Source organism: Aegilops tauschii, chromosome 5 (genome assembly GCF_002575655.3).
Source record: "Aegilops tauschii subsp. strangulata cultivar AL8/78 chromosome 5, Aet v6.0, whole genome shotgun sequence".
Taxonomy (NCBI): Eukaryota; Viridiplantae; Streptophyta; class Magnoliopsida; order Poales; family Poaceae; genus Aegilops; species Aegilops tauschii.
The window spans coordinates 40,808,196-40,832,129 of NC_053039.3; the positions used below are offsets into that span (position 1 = coordinate 40,808,196).

The window sequence follows — 23,934 nt, forward strand, 5'->3', positions numbered from 1 at the left end:
TCCTCCAAAATCCTATGCAAATCTCTTGAATTGAAAAGCCTGTAAGATTTAACTTCAATCATCAATTAGACCAATAATGTATGAGTCATGTGACATAAAAATCACACCTTTGTTTCTTGTCTTGGGGCGAACAGGGTGACTAGGGTTTCTGCCTCCCACTGGCGTCGCCGCAAATATGTCTCACCTCCTGTGGCCTTAGGGCCATGGATTGACGTGGATCACGGTCCTTACCGACAGGAGGGCTCCATTTTTAAGCGTTCTGTGAGTTTGGTTAGGGTTTGTGTCTGCTTAGAAATGTGAGACAACAACATCTCCCTGGATATGGATTAAGGTTCTCCCTGTCTAGTCCCCGAGATGGATTAAGGTTCTCCCCGTCTAGTCCTCGTCCTGATGATGCGCTTAGCATCGTCAGAGGACGTGTGAAGGTGTGCCTCCATCGGATCTCATGGGGTTCGCTCGATGGTTGTCTTTGGTGGACTCGATTGGATTCGATCTTCATTCGTATGTGTCTGTGTGTCTACAGGTTGGATCATTTCGATCAACAATCCTCTTCATCAGCGACGATTCCTGTTCTGGTGCACTGGTCTTGTGGGGCCTTAGCACGACGCTTTCTCGACTGTCTACTACAACAAAATTTACCCAACTCTCGTGAGGGACGGGCGACGACGGCGGTGCACTTTCAGCTCATTCCAGGGCTTGTAGTTATCGCTAGGTGGTCTACGGATATAGATATAATTTCTATTACTTCTGGTGTTCCTTATACCGCCTTGATTGTTGATGAATAGATCCAAAAAAAAATCCGCAAAAAGAACCACACCATCGAAACTTCTTCCGAATATAAATGTAATGACGGTCAAACTTATTTTGAATAGAATAGTTTAGATTGCTTACCACATGTGCGATGTGACTATTTTTTGAAATAGATGATCAACAATAATTTTGATGGCACACAACACATATTTTATTGGTCAAATTGATGGTCAAACTTAATTCTTGAGATACGTGTATGAATTATAAATTGGGTTGGAAGAAGTATACCCTCTCATTTAAGTGCTTTGAAAAAAATGCATGCGCGGTAGTTATGCATAAATGCTTACTCCCCACGAGATACAGAGTACTCCCAATTACAGTAGCAGTACAGTGATCCATCGCCCAAAAAACAAAAGTACAATGGGTCACAACGAAGAAAAGAAAAATTATTGTACTCAGTAGTATAACAAGACTGAAAGGGAAAACATGACTGGTAAAATAAACAATACTAGTACTAGCAATATATGTTTGTTCAAAAAAGGGCATTGCATTTACAGGGTACTACCACACAATGTTGAAGGAAGCACAGTCATTCCATTCCCAGCCCATGTATGATAAGATAGAAGTGGATTTTTGGAATCCAAGTGATGGCTACTTGTAGCAGTACTTGCTACAGGAACCTAAACTGTTCGTGCCTGCCTGCCTCACCAAATTATAGTCACCACTCACTTGCCACTCCTGCAGATCTCATCTTACCCAGCTTAGTAGTACTAGTTCCACACCCCAATACACTGCTAATACTATTTTCAAATATAAAAAATCCTCTAGTACCTTACTTTTGACAGCATGATTAGTCCAGTATAATCACCACTTGCAGTGAGCACCCAACCTAATAATTCCAGCACCGGGGAGTTGAAAGGTCTGGGCCGGGAAAGGGAGCCCAACTGGGCAGTAAATAACAAGAACTCAACTTTTCTTTTATGCAAAATAAATATTTTTAGTGGGAAGTAATTATGTTTTTGGCAAAGAGGAAAAGGAAAAATCATTCGGGCTTTGCAGTTTTGGAGTGGAAGGAAGGAGTAGTAAAATGTGAAAGCAATGAGCTTTGGGTGGAGCTGGGGAAGGAGGAAGGGAAAGCTTTTTCTTGGTTTCAGTACCGCCCATTTATACGCGCCGCTCCCGTCCCGTCTTGTCCTCTCTCTCTCCTCCTCCTCCCTCCTCCCCCAATCCCTCTCTCTCCCCCATCACCTCACAGGCACAGTTCTTCTTGTTGTCCTCATCCACCCCATCATCAGCTGGAGCTGGAGCTGGAATGTGAGTGGCCTTTGGTTTCCTCCCCTGCTCTCCTCCCTCCTCCCTCCTCCTGTGCTGTGCTGCGCTCTGCCGCATGCATGTCTTGGATCCTTTCGCTCGCCTTGGTCTCTTGCTGCTGAGATTCTCGCCGCGCACATTCACGGGCTCTTAAAAGTCCCCTGCCCTGCGTTGCGAGTTCCTACCGGCTCCAGGCGCTGCTGAAATCCCTGTGGATTTTGGGTACTGTAAATCTTCTTTTTTTGCTTTCAGTAAAAAAAAGTTCCACCTTTCGGTTCAGTTCTTGGGGAATTTTGCCCTCTCTCGGTTTCTTGATTCGTTTCGGTTTTTAATCTCCTCCTCCTCTCACCCTGCATTCCCCCCTCTTTAGCGACATCCTCCGCATTCTGTTTCTGAAGATTTTTTTCGCCCCTCTTTAGCGGCAATCTGCACTTCTATTTCTGATTTAATCAATGCTCAATCTCAATCTGTGTTGCTTGTTTTTTGGCGCTCTTGATTGCAGCAGGTTGGTAGGCGCTTAGTCACATCCGGACCGCCGCAATGATGAGCTTCAAGAACCACCACGAGGGATTTGCGGGGCAGCAGCTGCTCGCCGCCGCCGCCGCCGCCGCGAGCCAGGCCTCCGGAGGGGCGCCGCTGCCCTGGTGGGTTGGGTCCCAGCTGCTGTACGGCGAGCCGATGGGCCACGGGAAGGCGCCGCCGGCCGTGCCCATGTCCATGTCGCCGCCGGAGGATGCCTGCCGGGACGGCCAGTTCCAGGTCGTGCCGAGGGCCCAGGCGCTGCTGGACGCCGTGCCGCTGCCGCAGCCGCCGATGGGGGAGAGGGGCATCCCTGAAGCTCTGAAGTTCTCCATGGCGCATGGTGAGGCTGCTCTGTCCTTCGAGATATGTGTTTGTTCTGTGGCCTGAGATGAGCTTGTTTAATCTGTGCATGCTACTTGCTACTAGTAGAAAAGAGTAGATAGTGGTGTGACACATGGCTGGGTTCAGCTCTCAGTAATTTAAGTTTTCAGTATTCACACACACAGAAAAAAGATTCAGTACAAATTTGGCAATGTTTGTAGCATATATAGACATACAGAATGCAGTTCTAGGAGTGCTTAGGTAATGTTGAGTGCACATAGTAGGGTGGTGTTTTTCTCAGATAATAGGGCTATTACAAGAAAACCGCGTAATGTATCGTGAGAACAGTATGATGTGCCATACCCAATGAACTAGTTAAATCTGTGCATGGTAGAAAAGAGTAGAGAGTGATGTGATACATGTGAATGACACAGGGTTTGGTTCAGCTCTCGGTAATTTATATGGTTCAGTACAAATTTGGCACTATCTGTACCTATTTCTCGACGTAGGTAGACAAATTTGGTGTTGTTCAGAGAAAGGTAGATAAGTTTTTTGTATGAAGTGTAAACACAAATACTAGAATGCTTACCGCACCGCAACTATGTGAGTTAATTAGCTTAAATTAGATAAAAATTTAGTACTTTCCAATCTGCAAAAAAAAAAGAGATGATTATCTTTGCTCTTTGGTAAGGGAAATATAGGGTAATTTTGAACAAATCTTGCACGTAGGTGGAATCTGTATATGTTGTGACAAGTGGATGATGAGTCATGCTGGATGAGGGCTCTTTGGATTCTTCTAAATTAAGGTCTTATGTGGATGCCATTATTCATAGACACCATTTACATCACATAATCAATTCAACAGATATTTTTGTACCGCTTTCACTTAAAGGCTAAACCTTGGACAATTCCATGAATACTACTACATCAAGGGTCAATGTGGTGTTTAAATTTATGGCTACAAAACAGAATAGATTTGGGTGGAAGCCTGTGACCTTCCTTCTTATACCCCTTGAGCTCTTTTAAATTTACTGGTTCCTTATGGTTCTAGCATAAGTATTGCCAATTTGTGTATACCTTGATTCAGAGATCAATCAACATCTTGATTCGGAAAAACCATACTGCACAATTATGCTATTTGTGACATGAGAAAAACACCCCAGCGCACAACTAGTCTGTAGACACGTGCCATGGAAATTCTGACATTTTCTTGGGTTAAAAAAATATTTTCTTCTATTCAGACGTGGCATGACACCAGAAGAACCTAGTATGTAACCTAATACGCCTTGTAGAAAATCTGCTGCTATATAGATTCAATCCTTCTGAAACTTATGCTTTTTTTTAAACACTGAAACTTATGCATTTGATATGGAAAATTGAACATCATGAGTCAAATTGCCATGGGTTCATGGATCCACAGCTTTTTAGCACATGCTCTTAGGAAATGTAATGCCACGTAATCGTCTCAATGAGACTAGAAGGATTTCCCTTTGTCAGTTAAAGATCTCCTATCATTCATGACTTTCTCTCTCTAGCAACTTGAATGACTGGCGGATTTCAAAGTACAGACTAGAACTGTTTTTATGGATCTTGGAAATGTGATTGATGGTGCATTTGGGTTCAGGTAAAGGAGGGAACAGTTCTGAGCACTCTGCCCCGATCACTCTGCAGTCACCATTCACAGAATATAATGACCACTTTGAGCTGGGCCTTGGCCAATCCGTGGTAAGCTTTTCCCACTCTTTCGGTTTATCTGTATGAATAATGCTGACAAACCTGTGATTAAATTAGTAATGCATTTAGGACTTTGCAACCTTACAGTTACAAATGCCTTTCTGAATTTCCTTAGCCTTGAGTTCATCAATGCCTTCTGATGTTTTTCAGATTTCCTCCAACTACTACTCTGATCAGCAATATGGCCTACTTTCTTATGGAATGAGATCAGCGGTAATGTGCATTTAATTTTTAATGAGTCATCTCCACTATTTCTATGACTAATCCTTATATATATGTACATAACTTTAGTCCAGTGTTCATCTGAATTCCACAGTTTGAACAATCTAGCACAAGGTTTCCGTAAAATGGTTCATAGTGCTAGTTATATTATGTATGACATTTCTGAACATGAAGTGTGTGGTTGAACCTTTTGATTTCTTTTAGTGCAAATATGAATCTTTAATTTTCTCAATAAGCAACAAATGGAATATAGTACAGAGTGTACACCAAAGAGTACAAAGTTAATATTTTCGAAGTTTGTGAATAGCAATTGCATGGTGAAGCTTTCTTGGCTTAATGTTAGGAAAGTGTTCTGGGGTATCCTTTTTTCACTGACACCAAAAAGGATATATAACAGGGTTTATCTTTGAGTTTGTAAGCCTGAAGCTCGTATACAATTTATTTTATCTAGTAATGTATGATATCTAATATGTTCCTCCATTTCCCTTTGTGCAATGCAGTCTAGCGGGCGTATGCTTATACCACTGAACATGCCTGCTGATGCGCCGATTTATGTGAATGCAAAGCAATATGAAGGCATCCTTCGTCGCCGTCGTGCTCGTGCCAAGGCAGAGAAGGAGAATAGGCTGGTCAAGGCCAGAAAGGTACGGCTCGCCTTCTCAAGTATAAACAGAGGACGTTTATTCCACCATGGCATGCAATGCAAATGATCATCTTTCTTTCGCACTCATGTGAGTGCTTTCTACAATGCAGCCATATCTTCACGAGTCACGCCATCTTCATGCAATGCGCCGTGCGAGAGGCTCCGGTGGACGCTTCCTCAACACTAAGAAAGAGACCAATGGAAAAGACACTGGTGTTGGGAGCAAGGCGATGGTTGGTAACCCGCTTATGCGGTCAGCTGCATCTCTCAGTTCAGAGATCCAGCACTCTGAGCAGGGAAACCCAAGCAGTGTCTCCAGCCTGTCTGGCTCAGAGGTGACAAGCTTGTATGATCACGAAGATGTGGACCACTACCACAACTTTGAGCACCTCCGGACACACTTCTTCACCCCGCTCCCGAGCATCATGGACGGTGAGCATGGGGCCGGCAACCCCTTCAAGTGGGCAGCAGCCTCCGATGGCTGCTGCAACCTCCTCAAAGCATGACTTGAGGGGGTGACGGACAGCCGAAATATCAAGAGATGGCGCAAACCGGCAGCATCTGCCGGCATTGTGTCCAGCTCCAGGGCAGGGATCGTCCCTGCCGTCATCTGGCTGTCCGTGGGCAATTCATTCTTGGCTCATGGCATCGGTAGTGCTTTCGCTCATCGCCTACTTGTCCTTGAAACTTCAGTGCTAGTTTCCAGGATCCTGTGGTGTGTGGAACACCCCCTTTGCCATAAAAAAATTATTATCTAGGTAACTACTACTGCTTGCTACCATCATCCCACCGTTTCGCGGTAGCAGGCTTAAGTTTCTATTTGAATAAATGTCTGAAACTTCAGACTAGTTGGAATGGTACTGGAATCGGAGTTTGTATGAAGTATTGTATCCCTTTTGTTTGGAGAAGTATTGGAGTATGTTAAGTAGACTTGGTGATGTGTTGTAATAGTTGGCTTGAAGGTTCTCTGTGTAGACTTGGTTTGTGTGTACTCTGTGGTGTTAACACCTGAATTCAGTGATGTATTGAGACTTGGCATGGTTTGTGAAATTCTTTATGCTGTGGTCTGTTAGGTGTTTTGCTTTTTCTGGAAAGGTAAATTCCATTTGCCTCACACCTGGAACTGCCAATTTGCAAGAAGGCATTGATGTTTACTTGATCGGAAACTCGAGGAAAGTGAATTTGTTTTTGCTAGTTCTTTGTGATATATACGGGAGTAAATAGTAATCCTGCAGAAAAATGAATAATAAACAATTACAGATATTTCAAACAAACACCAAGCATAGGTATGATAAATTAGCACAAAAGTAGTTGATAAATTGTAATATTTCAAAAAGAGCATTATACCTCCAATATGATGTCCATTAATAAAATAATTACATTTATCATATGAAGTTTTTAAAAGAAATCACCACGGGCTTCATAAACTTACCGTCATTATGATATCTATTCGTTCCGATTGGTGCTTAAACTTTAAACATATGGACTTGTGGTCATCCAACTTGCGTCCTCGTGCAAATATGCAGTGGTGGTGCCAGGATCAAAACATTGTGATGTCAATCTTTTCTAATGAATTTTCTTTGTACCCGCAAAAAAGGTTTTTTAGATAAGTTTGTATCCCTTTATTTATCCCCTTTTTGTTACATTATGAGCCAACGAAAACATAATACTTCATGACTTATATAAATATTTATGGCAGCAATCCTTTGTGATCATGCATATCTTGATACATATATGCATATTGCATAACATATTGGAATAAATTTCAGTATGAGACAATGATTGGAAGAGAAAAAACATATAGCAATACAAAAGACAGAACTTACGAATAGAAGGGGAAGGGCAGATGGCCTCGTTCTGGCTTTGGACCCGATGACCAATACAGCAATATTGATCGATTTATGCGACACACCATTGACGGTCCATCGCTCGCGGCTCACTGGATGGCCGGAGGTGGCCATGCCTCACGGCTCATATCCTGACCGAAGATCGCAGGTGGAGGACAGGAGTCGCTCGCGGCTCGCCGGACGGCCGGAGGTGGCCCTGTCTCACGCCTCACGCCCTGGCCAAAGATCGCAGGCGGAGGACAGGATGAGGCTGTGGCGGAGGGAGAAAAGGTTAAACTGACGAGGAGAAAGTTGGGAAGGCAGAGAAGTCGAAGGAGAAAATCAAGGGATTTCTGCGATGCATTACGATCAGGGAAGATATTTAGGACTTCCTATTCCTGTACGACCTAGCCCTTTTCTTTAGAAGATCCTAACCCATTGTTACACGAATCAGACGATACATGGGCCTGTAGTCAAATTCCAACAGTTTTTTGTTCAGAGGCGTGTTGTACGCAGCCTGGGTCAATTTGTTACGAAATTCCTGTGTAGTCATACGACTACACAGGCTTAACGTGGCTTCGCCACTGCAAATATGGTGACATTACTCGTATTCTGATGTATTCCGCGCTTATGTGACAGGCCAGCATGGCTATGGCCCTTTGTTGGAATAGCTCGCGTGTTTTTTTTTGCAGAAGCACCCCTCGTTCTGTATTTAATTAAGCAGAAATTTTATAGTGTGGGACCCACTTCTTTGCACGAGGTGGTGGGAGAAACAGAAATGAGAATAACAAAAAGGTCACGCAGGGATTGATACTCCAGATCTCATATACACGCACGCACTAGCCAACCATTGGACCAAGTCCATAGTAATGCCTATAAAGAGAAACACTTGGATTTATAATGGATGCATAATTTTTTCCTTGATTCCTTTTTTCCCGGGTTCGGCCAGAAATCCAGTTTCTAAAAATCTTGGATTTTTCAACTAAAAAATTTCAAATGAAATTCAAATTAAGAAAACCGTGTCCAATGTATAATGTTTAACCCATAATGTAAAAAACTATTCCACGAGCGAGATTTTTTTAATTCCCTTTTTTCCGAAGGGCCCAGAAAATCTGGGTTTCAAAAATATTTCTGCAACACCATTTTTTCGCCCGAAATTTTGAAAAGAATATTGAATTCAAATAAAAAGTGATTCCTATTACAGTAGTCAGCTCGACTCCTCTTATAGAAGGTCGCAAGTTGAATTCTTTATTGCAGCACTGAGACCAATTCTTTTAAATGAGCATGAATAACGTAAAAATATATGTTGAGTATATTGATTATTAGGAAAGATGAGATAGACTAGGATTCAGTCCTATCTTGTCTTGTACTTCAAGTTGATCATTGTAAAGTGCAGCGTTTTGGTGCCCAGGCTCATCTGCACCCAGTTAGTAAAAATATAAAAATAAATACTAGAAAAAATCAAAAAAAAATCAATTTTTTTGTGGTAGATAATTGGATGCGTGAGGTTCGCTCTAATTTTTATATCACTTGGACATCTGAGAAGCTCTCAGCAAAAAACACAAATCGGGTCAGAACAGTGCGTGAACAGTAAACATTTTTACAGACCCCGGATTTGTCTTTTTTGCCGAGCTGCTCAGATGTCCAAAATTGGAGCGAAGCTCACGCCTCAAAATATCTACCACACAAAAAATTGAATTTTTTTGAATTTTTCTAGTATTTGTTTTGATTTTTTTCGTCGGGGTGGGTGCAGCTGAGCCCGTGCTCAGAAATGGATTACCGATCATTGTACTCCTGTATATATGCCCACGAGGCTCAAGGAATACAATGAACTATTCCACCAAATCCCTCTCTCCCTTCTAACATGGTATCAGCCTAATCGATCCTAAACCCTAGCCGCTGCCGCTTCCGCACCCGCAGGCCGTCCCCGGGGCGGTCGGCCTCCATGACCGCCGCCGGGGGCCGCGCCGCCCGTACCTAGGGTTTGTACGCCGGTCGTGTTGACCGGCTGCCCTAGAGAGTCTTTTTCCCGAGCCCTTGCTCCGTTTTTCTCTCTCTCGCCGGTCGTTTTGGTCGGCATTTTTCTTTTTGGTTTTCCGATCTATGCTTGATCGGTTTGCGTCGCCCACCGCCGCCATCGACCCCTGTGCGTCTCTACTCCGACACCGTCGCGACCGACCGGCTCCTTCACTGACCCGGCGGCCTCGCGCGATGATAATCCCCAAGTGCAGGGAATCATCGTAGCAATTTCCAAAGGTGGAAGTGATAAGTATGGAGTGTCGAACCCACAAGGAGCTAAAGGTAAGATCAATATTCTCTCAAGTCCTATCTGCCACTGATACGACTCTACGTACACCGAACGTTTGCTTCCAACTAGATACAAGAAATAAAACTACGTTGTGGGTATGAAGAGGATAACTTCGCATGATATCGGAGAGCTAACATATAAAAGTAGGTGTTGTTATCATAAAGTTATAATATATTACTAAATATTATAAATAGCGAGTGTGGAATAATGATTGGTTGGTGTGCGAAATTGTCCTAGGCAATTGTTAACAAGACCGATAGTCGTCATTGCAATTTCATATGAGGGAGAGGCATAAGCTAACACACTCTCTCTACTTGGATCATATGCACTTATGCTTGGAACTCTAGCAAGCGTCCGTAACTACTAAAGATCATTAAGGTAAAACCCAACCATAGCATTAAAGCAACAAGTCCCCTTTAGCCCATACGCAACAACCCCCTTACTCGGGTGTATGCTTCTGTCACTCAAGCCACCCACTATAAGCGAATCATAACCGTATTGCAACACCCTACAGCGGGAATCCCTCACGCTTGCGCGACATGGAGGGCACCATAGGACATCACCAAAATTAAACATACAACTCGTACCAATCTATATCATCAATCAACCCAAGGACAAAGGATATCTACTCAAAACATCATAGGATGGCAACACATCATTGGATCATAATATGTAGCATAAAGCACCATGTTCAAGTAGGGATTACAGCGGGGTGCGGGAGAGTGGTCCGCGTAAAGGAGATGAGGATGGTGATGATGATGGTGATGTTGATGAAGACGATCACCGCGGTGATGATTTCCCTCCCGATGGCAGTCCGGCGCCACCGAGAGAGAGGAGGAGAGGTTCTCCCCCTTGTGCTTCCTCCTCCATGGCCTCCCCCCTGGTTGGGGAGAGGTTCCCCCTCTGGTCCTTGGCCTTCATGGCGATGATGGCCCCTCCGAGATCCTTCCCCATGGCCTCCGGTGATGATGGCCCCCTCCGGCAGGGTGCCAGAGAGGGCCTAGATTTATTTCTCATGGTTACAGAGGCTTGCGGCGGCGGAACTTCCGATCTAGGTTTATTTCTGCAGGTTTCTGTATTTATAGGAATTTTTGGCATAGGTTTCACATCAGGGGGTCTCCGGGCTGCCCACGAGGTAGGCCCACGCGCCCAGGGGGGGGGGGGTGGGCGCGCCCCCACCCTCGTGGGCAGCCCGGGACTCTTTTGGCCCTACTCCGATGCTCCATGGTCTTCTTTTGGTCCATCAAAAATCATCAAAAATTGGCACGTCAATTGGACTCCGTTTGGTATTCCTTTTCTGCGATACTCAAAAACAAGGAGAAAACAGAAACTGGCACTGGGCTCTAGGTCAATAGGTTAGTCCCAAAAATCATATAAAATAGCATATAAATGCATATAAAACATCTACGATGGATAATATAATAGCATGAATACTTCATAGATTATAGATACGTTGGAGACGTATCAGCATCCCCAAGCTTAATTCCTGCTCGTCCTCGAGTAGGTAAATGATAAAAGAAATAATTTATGAAGTGTGAATGCTAGCAGGCGCACAAGTTTGATCAATGATAATTTCAATCACCTTTTCTAGCATCATCATATGTCATAACAGTAGCTCATCTCATAAAACTTTTCATGATCAAGTAACAAACTATTCACATGTTAAAGTATAGATCACAAACTTTATTGAAAACTAACAAACCGTGCCCTTAGTCATTAAACAATTGCAATTCATCTTATTTTCAGGAAGGGTCTATGTCAGAGCTTTGATTTAGCAAACTCCACATACTCAACTATCATTTAATCTTTCATAATTGCTAACACTCACGTGATATTTATGGGTTCAAAGTTTTAATCGGACACAGAGAAAGATAGGGGCTTATATTTTTGCCTCCCAACCTTTTACCTCAAGGGTAATGTCAACAATAATAAGTCATGAAAACCTACATCCAAGTGGATATATATATTTGGATCGTTCCAACACAAGGTGCTTGCCAAAGGAAAAAGTGTAAAAAGGAAAGGTGATGATCACCATGACTCTCGTATGAGGGTGGAAGATAAAAGTAAAAGATAGGCCCTTCGCAGAGGGAAGCAGAGGTTGTCATGCGCTTTTATGGTTGGATGCACAAAATCTTAATGCAAAAGAATGTCACTTTATATTGCCTCTTGTGATAAAGACCTTTATTATGCAGTCCGTCGCTTTTATTACTTCCCTATCACAAGTTCGTATAAAGCCTATTTTCTTCACACTAATAGATCATACATATTTAGAGAGCAATTTTTATTGCATGCACCGATGACAACTTACTTGAAGGATCTTACTCAATCCATAGGTAGGTATGATGGACTCTCATGGCAAAACTGGTTTAAGGGATGTTTGGAAGCACAAGTAGTATTTCTACTTGGTGCAAAGAATTTGGCTAGCATGAGAGGGAAAGGCAAGCTCAACATGTTGGATGATCCAAGACAATATAACGTTTCGGATATAGGAAAACATAACTCATTAAGTTGTCTTCCTTGTCCAACATCAACTTTTTAGCATGTCATATTTTAATGAGTGGTCACAATTACAAAAGATGTCCAAGATAGTATATTTATATGTGAAATCCCTCTTCCTTCAATATTCTTTCATGAATTGTTCAAGTGACCAATTCCGTGTTTGCTAACTTCCAGTAAGTTTACTACCTATACTCATTATGTGTGAAGTCATTACTCCCCATGTTATAAGCATATGAAACGAATATAAATTCAGATTTATGATATTCAATTCATTCAACTATTTACTCATAGGATATACTTGAAGCACGTGAGTAAATGACAAACTACTCCAAAAAGATATAAGTGAAGAATACTGAGTAGTCAAATAATCAACTAGCCATGGGAGGATTCTTTTTCGTTCAAGATTTCAGATCCAATGATTTTATTCAAACAGCAAGTAGAATTGAAAATACGCTCCAAGCAAAACACATATCATGTGACGAATAAAAATATAGCTCCGAGTAAGGTATACCGATAGTTTTGAAGACGAAAGAGGGGATGCCTTCCGGGGCATCCCCAAGCTTAGGCGCTTGAGTCTTCCTTGAATATTACCTTGGGGTGCCTTGGGCATCCCCAAGCATAGGGTCTTTCCACTCTCTATTCTCCTCATATCGATATCTCACCCAAAGCTTGAAAACTTCAATCACACAAAACTTAACAGAACTTCGTGAGATAGGTTAGTATGATAAAGAGTAAACCATTCACTTTGGTACTGTCAAAGACAAGATTCATAATTGTTCTCACACAATGCCTACTGTACCATATCATTTCTACAATTTATATTGAGAAAATATAAGCCATAGAAACTAGAAAACAAGCAAACTATGCAATGAAAACAGAATCTGTCACAAACAGAATAGTCTGTAATGATCTGAACAACAACCATACTTCTGCTAATCCAAAAATTATGAAATAAATTGGTCGACGTGAGAAATTTGTCTATTAATCTTATGCAAAAATAATCAACTCCAAAGCACTCTTTTGTAAAAAATGACAGCTAATCTTGTGAGCGCAAAGTTTCTGTTTTTTACAGCAAGATCACATTAACTTTCACCCAAGTCTTACCAAAGGTCTTACTTGGCACTTTATTTAAACTAAAGCTATAAAACATGATTACTACAGTATCTTAATCATGTAAACACACAAAAACATAAAGGGTAAATATTGGGTTGTCTCCCAACAAGCGCTTTTCTTTAATGCATTTTAGCTAGGCATGATGATTTCAATGATGCTCACATAAAAGATAAGAATTAAAACATAAAGAGAGCATCATGAAGAATATGACTAGCATATTTAAATCTAACCCACTTACTATGCCTAGGGATTTTGTGAGCACACAATTTATAGGTACAAGAATCAACTAGCATAGGAAGGCAAAACAAGTGCAACTTTACAACTTTAAGCACATGGAGAGGAAACTTGATATTATTGCAACTCCTACAAGCATGTATTCCTCCCTCATAATAATTTTCAGCAGCATCATGAATGAGTTCAACAATATAACCATCATATACAACATTCTTTTCATGATCTACAAGCATAGAAATTTTACTACTCTCCACATAAGCAAAATTCTTCTCATTCGGAATAGTGGGAGCAAACTCAAAAAAATAACTGTCATGTGAGGCATAATCCAATTGAAAATTAAAATCATGATGACAAGTTTCATGGTTAACATTATTCTTTATAGCATACATGTCATCACAATAGTCATCATAGATAGCAACTTTGTTCTCATAATCAATTGGAACCTCTTCCGAAATAGTGGAATCATTACTAACTAAAGTTGACACTCTTCCAAATCCGCTTTCATAAATATCACACTAAGATTCAACACCCTCCAAAATAGTGGGATCACTAATTCCTAAAGTTGACACTCTTCCAAACCCACTTTAGATGATAGTATTATTCACACTCCAAAAGATATAAGTGAAGTTCATGGAGCATTCTACAATTAATATAGATTAACCAATATCCAAGCTCAAAATATATAAGTGAAGCACACGAAGCATTCTATAAAACCATACTCAAAAGATTTAAGTGAAGCACAAAGAGCATTCTATAAGGTCATACTCAAAAGATATAAGTGAAGCACATGAAGCATTCTATAAATCGATGAAGGGATATCTCATACTAGCATGGTTCTTAACGAAATAGAATAACACAAAGGACACAAATCATGTGGACAAAACAAAAATCGAGATATACCGATAATTGTTGAAGAAGAAAGATGGGATGCCAACCGGGGCATCCCCAAGCTTAGATGCTTGAGTATCCTTGGAATATTTACTTGGGGTGCCTTGGGCATCCCCAAGCTTGAACTCTTGCCTCTTCTTTATTCTTCTCACATCAGTAACTCCTCGTTCTTCGAACACTTCATTCACACAAAACTTTAACAAAAACTTTGTGAGATCCGTTAGTGTAATAAAGCAAACTACCACTTTAAGGTACTGTAATGAACTTATTATTTATTTATATTGGTGTTAAACCTACTGTATTCCAACTTCTCTATGGTTCATACCCCCCGATACTAGCCATAGATTCATCAAAATAAGCAAACAACACGCGAAAAACAGAATCTGTCAAAACAGGACAGTCTGCAGTAATCTGTAACTCTCGAATACTTATATAACTCCAAAAATCCTACCAAATTAGGAAAACCTGAAAAATTTGTGCACCAATCCAGAGCAGAAAGAATCAACTGAAAATCACGTTCCTGTGATTTATGAAAATTATTTTCGTGCACGCAAAAGTTTCTGTTTTTGTACTGCACAACGTAAACAAGCAATCTAATCATTCTAAAACCAAAGCTTGGCACATTATTTTTATAATACAACGAATATATACAAGGGGATATTTATTTACAGAGAAACTTCCATGAAAAATTCTAGATTTTTTCCGTGAGCATGAACACAAGTGCTTAAGGTCGACCCTCACTTCTTCAATGCATAACTTTCCAATCACTTCTCTTTTTGAAAAACTTTTTAGGCATGAGAGGAAAGTAGTTTTTTTTTTGTATTTTCATTCTTTATATTTTTTTATGTTTCACCCACAACTAAACAGAAACAAAAAAGGAAAAACAAAATCTACTTAGTGAAGAAAGCAAACAAGCACACACGAGAATACCAACCCCACGCTATTGCTCCCCGGCAACGACACCAGAAAAGAGCTTGATAATCCCCAAGTGCAGGGAATCATCGTAGCAATTTCCAAAGGTGGAAGTGATAAGTATGGAGTGTCGAACCCACAAGGAGCTAAAGGTAAGATCAATATTTTCTCAAGTCCTATCTGCCACTGATACGACTCTACGTACACCGAACGTTTGCTTCCAACTAGATACAAGAAATAAAACTACGTTGTGGGTATGAAGAGGATAACTTCGCATGATATCGGAGAGCTAAAATATAAAAGTAGGTGATGTTATCATAAAGTTAGAATATATTACTAAATATTATAAATAGCGAGTGTGGAATAATGATGGGTCGGTGTGCGGAATTGTCCTAGGGAATTGTTAACAAGACCGATAGTCGTCATTGCAATTTCATATGAGGGAGAGGCATAAGCTAACATACTTTCTCTACTTGGATCATATGCACTTATGATTGGAACTCTAGCAAGCGTCCGCAACTACTAAAGATCATTAAGGTAAAACCCAACCATAGCATTAAAGCAGCAAGTCCCCTTTATCCCATACGCAACAACCCCCCTACTCGGGTGTATGCTTCTGTCACTCAAGCCACCCACTATAAGCGAATCATAAACGTATTGCAACACCCTACAGCGGGAATCACTCACGCTTGCGCGACACGGAGGGCACCATAGGACAACACCAAAATAAAGCATACAACTCGTACCAATCTATATCATCAATCAACCCAAGGACAAAGGATATCTACTCAAAACATCATAGGATGGCAACACATCATTGGATCATAATATGTAGCATAACGCACCATGTTCAAGTAGGGATTACAGCGGGGTGCGGGAGAGTGGGCCGCGTAAAAGAGATGAGGGTGGTGATGATGATGAAGACGATCACCGCGGTGATGATTCCCCTCCCGATGGCAGTCCGGCGCCACCGAGAGAGAGGAGGAGAGGTTCTCCCCCTTGTGCTTCCTCCTCCATGGCCTCCCCCCTGGTTGGGGAGAGGTTCCCCCTCTGGTCCTTGGCCTTCATGGCGATGATGGCCCCTCCAAGATCCTTCCCCATGGCCTCCGGTGATGATGGCCCCCTCCGGCAGGGTGCCAGAGAGGGCCTAGATTTATTTCTCGTGGTTATAGAGGCTTGCGGCGGCGGAACTTCCGATCTAGGTTTATTTCTGCAGGTTTCTGTATTTATAGGAATTTTTGGCGTAGGTTTCACGTCAGGGGGATCTCCGGGCTGTCCACGAGGTAGGCCCACGCGCTTAGGGGGGCGCCCCCACCCTCGTGGGCAGCCCGGGACTCTTTTGGCCCAACTCCGATGCTCCGTGGTCTTCTTTTGTGAAGGAAATATGCCCTAGAGGCAATAATAAAGTATTATATATTTCCTTATATCATGATAAATGTTTATTAATCATGCTAGAATTGTATTAACCGGAAACATAATACATGTGTGAATACATAGACAAACAGAGTGTCACCAGTATGCCTCTACCTGACTAGCTCGTTAATCAAAGATGGTTATGTTTCCTAGCCATAGACATGAGTTGTCATTTGATTAACGAGATTACCTCATTAGGAGAATGACGTGATTGACTTGACCCATTCCGTTAGCTTAGCACCCGATCGTTTAGTATGTTGCTATTGCTTTCTTCATGACTTATACATGTTCCTATGACTATGAGATTATGCAACTCCCGTTTACCGGAGGAACACTTTGTGTGCTACCAAACGTCACAACGTAAATGGGTGATTATAAAGGTGCTCTACAGGTGTCTCCAAAGGTACTTGTTGGGTTGGCGTATTTCGAGATTAGGATTTGTCACTCCAATTGTCGGAGAGGTATCTCTGGGCCCACTCGGTAATGCACATCACTATAAGCCTTGCACGCATTGTGACTAATGAGTTAGTTGCGGGATGATGTGTTACGGAACGAGTAAAGAGACTTGCCCGTAACGAGATTGAACTAGGTATCGAGATACCGACGATCAAATCTCGGGCAAGTAACATACCGGTGACAAAGGGAACAACGTATGTTGTTATGCGGTCTGACCTATAAAGATCTTCGTAGAATATGTGGGACCCAATATGGGCATCCAGGTCCCGCTATTGGTTATTGACCGGAGACGTGTCTCGGTCATGTCTACATAGTTCTCGAACCCGTAGGGTCCGCACGCTTAACGTTACGATGACAGTTTTATTGAGTTTTGATGTACCGAAGGAGTTCGGACTCCCAGATGAGATTGGGGATATGACGAGGAGTCTCGAAATGGTCGAGACGTAAAGATCGATATATTGGACGACTATATTCGGACTTCGGAAAGGTTCTGAGTGATTCGGGTATTTTTCGGAGTACCGGAGAGTTACGGGAATTCGTATTGGGCCTTAATGGGCCATACGGGAAAGGAGAGAAAGGCCCCAAAGGGTGGCCGCACCCCTCCCCATGGACTAGTCCGAATTGGACTAGGGAGGGGGGGCGCCCCCTTCCTTCTTTCTCCTTCTCCCTTCCCTTCTCCTATTCCAACAAGGAAAGGAGGAGTCCTACTCCCGGTGGGAGTAGGACTCCCCCCTATGGCGCGCCTCTCCCCTTGGCCGGCTGCCTCCCCCTTGCCCCTTTATATACGGGGGCAGGGGGGCACCCCAGAGACACAACAATTGATCCTTGAGATCTCTTAGCCGTGTGCGGTGCCCCCCTCCACCATATTACACCTCGATAATACCGTTGCGGAGCTTAGGCGAAGCCCTGCGTCGGTGGAACATCATCATCGTCACCACGCCGTTGTGCTGACGAAACTCTCCCTCAACACTCGGCCGGATCAGAGTTCGAGGGACGTCATCGAGCTGAACGTGTGTAGAACTTGGAGGTGCCGTACGTTCGGTACTTGATCAGTCGGATCGTGAAGACGTACGACTACATCAACCGCGTTGTGATAACGCTTCCGCTGTCGGTCTACGAGGGTACGTGGACAACACTCTCCCCTCTCGTTGCTATGCATCACAATGATCTTGCGTGTGCATAGGAATTTTTTTGAAATTACTACGTTCCCCAACAGTGGTATCAGAGCCAGGTTTTATGCGTTGATGTTATGCACGAGTAGAACACAAGTGAGTTGTGGGCGATATAAGTCATACTGCTTACCAGCATGCCATACTTTGGTTCGGCGGTATTGTGAGATGAAGCGGCCCGGACCGACATTACTGTACGCTTACGCGAGACTGGTTTCACCGTTGCGAGCACTCGTTGCTTAAAGGTGACTGGCGGGTGTCTGTCTCTCTCACTTTAGCTGAACCGAGTGTGGCTACGCCCGGTCCTTGCGAAGGTTAAAATAGCACCAACTTGACAAACTATCGTTGTGGTTTTGATGCGTAGGTAAGAACGGTTCTTGCTAAGCCCGTAGCAGCCACGTAAAACTTGCAACAACAAAGTAGAGGACGTCTAACTTGTTTTTGCAGGGCATGTTGTGATGTGATATGGTCAAGACATGATGCTATATTTTATTGTATGAGATGATCATGTTTTGTAACCGAGTTATCGGCAACTGGCAGGAGCCATATGGTTGTCACTTTATTGTATGAAATGCAATCGCCATGTAATTGTTTTACTTTATCACTAAGCGGTAGCGATAGTCGTAAAAGCAATAGTTGGCGAGACGACAACGATGCTACGATGGAGATCAAGGTGTCGTGCCGGTGACGATGGTGATCATGACGGTGCTTCGGAGATGGAGATCACAAGCACAAGATGATGATGAACATATCATATCACTTATATTGATTGCATGTGATGTTTATCTTTTATGCATCTTATATTGCTTTGATTGACGGTAGCATTATAAGATGATCTCTCACTAAAATTTCAAGATAAAAGTGTTCTCCCTGAGTATGCACCGTTGCGAAAGTTCTTCGTGCTAAGACACCACGTGATGATCGGGTGTGATAGGCTCTACGTTCAAATACAACGGGTGCAAAACAGTTGCACACGCAGAATACTCAGGTTAAACTTGACGAGCCTAGCATATGCAGATATGGCCTCGGAACACTGAGACCGAAAGGTTGAGCGTGAATCATATAGTAGATATGATCAACATAGTGATGTTCACCATTGAAAACTACTCCATTTCACGTGATGATCGGTTATGGTTTACTTGATTTGGATCACGTGATCACTTAGAGGATTAGAGGGATGTCTATCTAAGTGGGAGTTCTTAAGTAATATGATTAATTGAACTTAAATTTATCATGAACTTAGTCCTGATAGTATTTTGCAAATTATGTTGTAGATCAATAGCTCGCGTTGTTGCTTTCCTATGTTTGTTTTGGTATGTTCCTAGAGAAAAATTATGTTGAAAGATGTTAGTAGCAATGATACGGATTGGATCCGTGGTCTGAGGATTATCCTCATTGCTGCACAGAAGAATTATGTCCTTGATGCACCGCTAGGTGACAGACCTATTGCAGGAGCAGATGCAGACGTTATGAACGTTTGGCTAGCTCAATATGATGACTACTTGATAGTTTAGTGCACCATGCTTAACGGCTTAGAATCGGGACTTCAAAGACGTTTTGAACGTCATGGACCATATGAGATGTTCCAGGAGTTGAAGTTAATATTTCAAGCAAATACCCGAGTTGAGAGATATGAAGTCCCCAACAAGTTCTATAGCTAAAAGATGGAGGAGAATCGCTCAACTAGTGAGCATGTGCTCAGATTGTCTGGGTACTACAATCGCTTGAATCAAGTGGGAGATAATCTTCCAGATAAAATAGTGATTGACAGAATTCTCTAGTCACCATCACCAAGTTAGTAGAACTTCGTGATGAACTATAGTATGCAAGGGATGACGAAAGTAATTCCCGAGCTCTTCGTGATGCTGAAATCGACGAAGGTAGAAATCAAGAAAAACATCAAGTGTTGATGGTTGACGAGGCCACTAGTTTCAAGAAAAGGGCAAAGGGAAGAAGGGGAACTTCAAGAAGAACGGCAAGCAAGTTGCTGCTCAAGTGAAGAAGCCTAAGTCTGGTCCTAAGCCTGAGACTAAGTGCTTCTACTGCAAAGGGACTGGTCACTGGAAGCGGAACTACCCCAAGTATTTGGTGGATAAGAAGGATGGCAAAGTGAACAAAGGTATATTGGATATACATGTTATTGATGTGTACTTTACTAGTGTTTATAGCAACCCCTCGGCATTTGATACTGGTTCAGTTGCTAAGAGTAGTAACTCGAAACGAGTGTTGCAGAATAAACAGAGACTAGTAAAAGGCGAGGTGACGATGTGTGTTGGAAGTAGTTCCAAGATTGATATGATCATCATCGCACACTCCCTGTACTTTCGGGATTAGCGTTGAAACTAAATAAGTGTTATTTGGTGTTTGCGTTGAGCATGAATATGATTTGATCATGTTTATTGCAATACGGTTATTCATTTAAGTTAGAGAACAATTGTTGTTCTGTTTACATGAATAAAAACCTTCTATGGTCATACACACCAACGAAAATGGTTTGTTGGATCTCGATCATAGTGATACACATAAATCATAATATTGAAGCCAAAAGATGCAAAGTTAATAATGATAGTGCAACTTATTTGTGGCACTGCCGTTTAGGTCATATTGGTGTAAAGCGCATGAAGAAACTCCATACTGATGGGATTTTGGAATCACTTGATTATGAATCACTTGATGCTTGCGAACTGTGCCTCATGGGCAAGATGACTAAAACGCCGTTCTCCGGAACTATGGAAAGAGCAACAGATTTGTTGGAAATCATACATACAGATGTATGTGGTCCGATTAATATTGAGGCTCGTAGCAGGTATCATTATTTTCTAACCTTCACAGATGAATTGAGCAGATATGGGTATATCTACTTAATGAAACAGAAGTCTGAAACATTTGAAAAGTTCATATAATTTCAGAGTGAAGCGGAAAATCATCGTAACAAGAAAATAAAGTTTCTACGATCTGATCGTGGAGAAGAGTATTTGAGTTACGAGTTTGGCCTTCAGTTAAAACAATGTGAAATAGTTTCACTACTCACGCCACCTGGAACACCACGGTGTAATGGTGTGTCCGAACATCGTAACCGTACTTTATTAGATATGGTGCGATATATGATGTCTTTTACCGATCTACCACTATCGTTTTGGGGTTATGCATTAGAGACAGCTGCATTCACATTAAATAGGGTACCATCTAAATCCGTTGAGACGGCATCTTATGAACTGTGGTTTGGCAAGAAACCAAAGTTGTTGTTTCTTAAAGTTTGGGGTTGCGATGCTTATGTGAAAAGGTTTCATCCTGATAAGCTCAAACCCAAATCGGAGAAATGTGTCTTCATAGGATACCCAAAGGAGACAGTTGGGTACACCTTCTATCACAGATCCGAAGGCAAGACATTTCGTTGCTAAGAATGGATCCTTTCTAGAGAAGGAGTTTCTCTCGAAAGAAGTGAGTGGGAGGAAAGTAGAACTTGATGAGGTAACTGTACCCGCTCCCTTATTGGAAAGTAGTTCATCGCAGAAACTAGTTTCTGTGACGCCTACACCAATTAGTGAGGAAGTTAATGATAATGATCATGAAACTTCAGATCAAGTTATTACCAAACCTCGTAGGTAAACCAGAGTGAGATCCACACCAGAGTGGTACAGTAATCCTGTTCTGGAGGTCATGTTATTTGACCATGACGAACCTACGAACTATGAAGAAGCGATGGTGAGCCCAGATTCCGCAAAATGGCTTGAGGCCATGAAATCTGAGATGAGATCCATGTATGAGAACAAAGTATGGACTTTGATTGACTTGCCCAATGATCGGCGAGCCATTGAGATTAAATGGATCTTCAAGAGGAAGACGGACGCTGATAGTAGTGTTACTATCTACAAAGCTAGAATTGTCAGAAAAATGTTTTTGACAAAGTTCAAGGTGTTGACTACGATGAGAGTTTCTCACTCGTATCTATGCTTAAGTCTATCCGAATCATGTTAGCAATTGCCGCATTTTATGAAATCTGGTAAATGGATAAACAAAACTGCATTCCTTAATGGATTTATTAAAGAAGAGTTGTATATGATGCAACCAGAAGGTTTTTTCAATCCTAAAGGTGCTAACAAAATATGCAAGCTCCAGCGATCCATCTGTGGACTGGTGCAAGCATCTTGGAGTTGGAATATACGCTTTGATAAGTTGATCAAAGGATATAGTTTTATACAGACTTGTGATGAAGCCTGTATTTACAAGAAAGTGAGTGGGAGCACTACAACATTTCTGATAAGTATGTGTGAATGACATATTGTTGATCGGAAATAATGTAGAATTATTCTGCAAAGCATAAAGGAGTGTTTGAAAGGAGTTTTTCAAAGAAAGACCTCGGTGAAGCTGCTTACATATTGAGCATCAAGATCTATAGAGATAGATGAAGACGCTTGATAAGTTTTTCAATGAGTACATACCTTAACAAGATTTTGAAGTAGTTCAAAATAGAACAGTCAAATAAAGAGTTCTTGCCTGTGTTACAAGGTGTGAAATTGAGTAAAGAGTCAAAACCCGACCACGGCAGAAGATAGAAAGAGAATGAAAGTCATTCCCTATGCCTTGGCCATAGGTTCTATAAAGTATGCCATGCTGTGTACCAGATCTATTGTATACCCTACACTGATTTTGGCAAGGGAGTACAATAGTGATCTAGGAGTAGATCACTGGACAGCGGTCAAAATTATCCTTAGTGGAATAAGGATATGTTTCTCGATTATGGAAGTGACAAAAGGTTCGTCGTAAAGGGTTACGTCGATGCAAGTTTTGACACTAAATCTAGATGACTCTAAGTCTCGGTCTAGATACATATAGAAAGTGGGAGCAATTAGCTAGAGTAGCTCCGGGCAGAGCATTGTAGACATAGAAATTTGCAAAATACTTACGGATCTGAATGTGACAGACCCGTTGACTAAAATTATCTCACAATCAAAACATGATCACACCTTAGTACTCTTTGGGTGTTAATCACATAGCGATGTGAACTAGATTATTGACTCTAGTAAACCCTTTGAGTGTTGGTCACATAGAGATGTGAACTATGGGTGTTAATCACATGGTGATGTGAATTATTGATGTTAAATCACATGGCGATGTGAACTAGATTATTGACTCTAGTGCAAGTGGGAGACTGAAGGAAATATGCCCTAGAGGCAATAATAAAGTATTATATATTTCCTTATATCATGATAAATGTTTATTATTCATGCTAGAATTGTATTAACCGGAAACATAATACATGTGTGAATACATAGACAAACAGAGTGTCACTAGTATGCCTCTACCTGACTAGCTCGTTAATCAAAGATGGTTATGTTTCCTAGCCATAGACATGAGTTGTCATTTGATTAACGAGATCACCTCATTAGGAGAATGACGTGATTGACTTGACCCATTCCGTTAGCTTAGCACCCGATCGTTTAGTATGTTGCTATTGCTTTCTTCATGACTTATACATGTTCCTATGACTATGAGATTATCAACTCCCGTTTACCGGAGGAACACTTTGTGTGCTACCAAACGTCACAACGTAAATGGGTGATTATAAAGGTGCTCTACAGGTGTCTCCAAAGGTACTTGTTGGGTTGGCGT

The 23,934-nt window shown here is 41.9% G+C and overlaps 1 protein-coding gene across 4 annotated transcripts; it reads left to right on the forward strand.

The window, feature by feature from the left end:
- The first annotated feature begins 1,907 nt into the window (after nt 1-1,907).
- Nucleotides 1,908-6,553, forward strand: LOC109774394 (nuclear transcription factor Y subunit A-2). 4 transcript variants are annotated; one of them, XM_020333110.4, is made up of 6 exons: nt 1,908-2,064; nt 2,567-2,923; nt 4,529-4,629; nt 4,789-4,851; nt 5,361-5,504; nt 5,614-6,553. In XM_020333110.4, exons 2-6 carry the CDS (start codon nt 2,602-2,604, stop codon nt 6,007-6,009), a joined length of 1,026 nt encoding a protein of 341 aa, XP_020188699.1. In that variant the 5' UTR covers nt 1,908-2,064; nt 2,567-2,601; the 3' UTR covers nt 6,010-6,553. The 4 variants fall into 4 exon arrangements, with proteins under 4 accessions (XP_020188699.1, XP_020188697.1, XP_020188698.1 ...); XM_020333108.4 differs by having other exon boundaries at nt 1,921-2,064; nt 2,564-2,923; XM_020333109.4 differs by having other exon boundaries at nt 2,029-2,283; nt 2,564-2,923.
- The last annotated feature ends 17,381 nt before the right edge of the window (nt 6,554-23,934 follow it).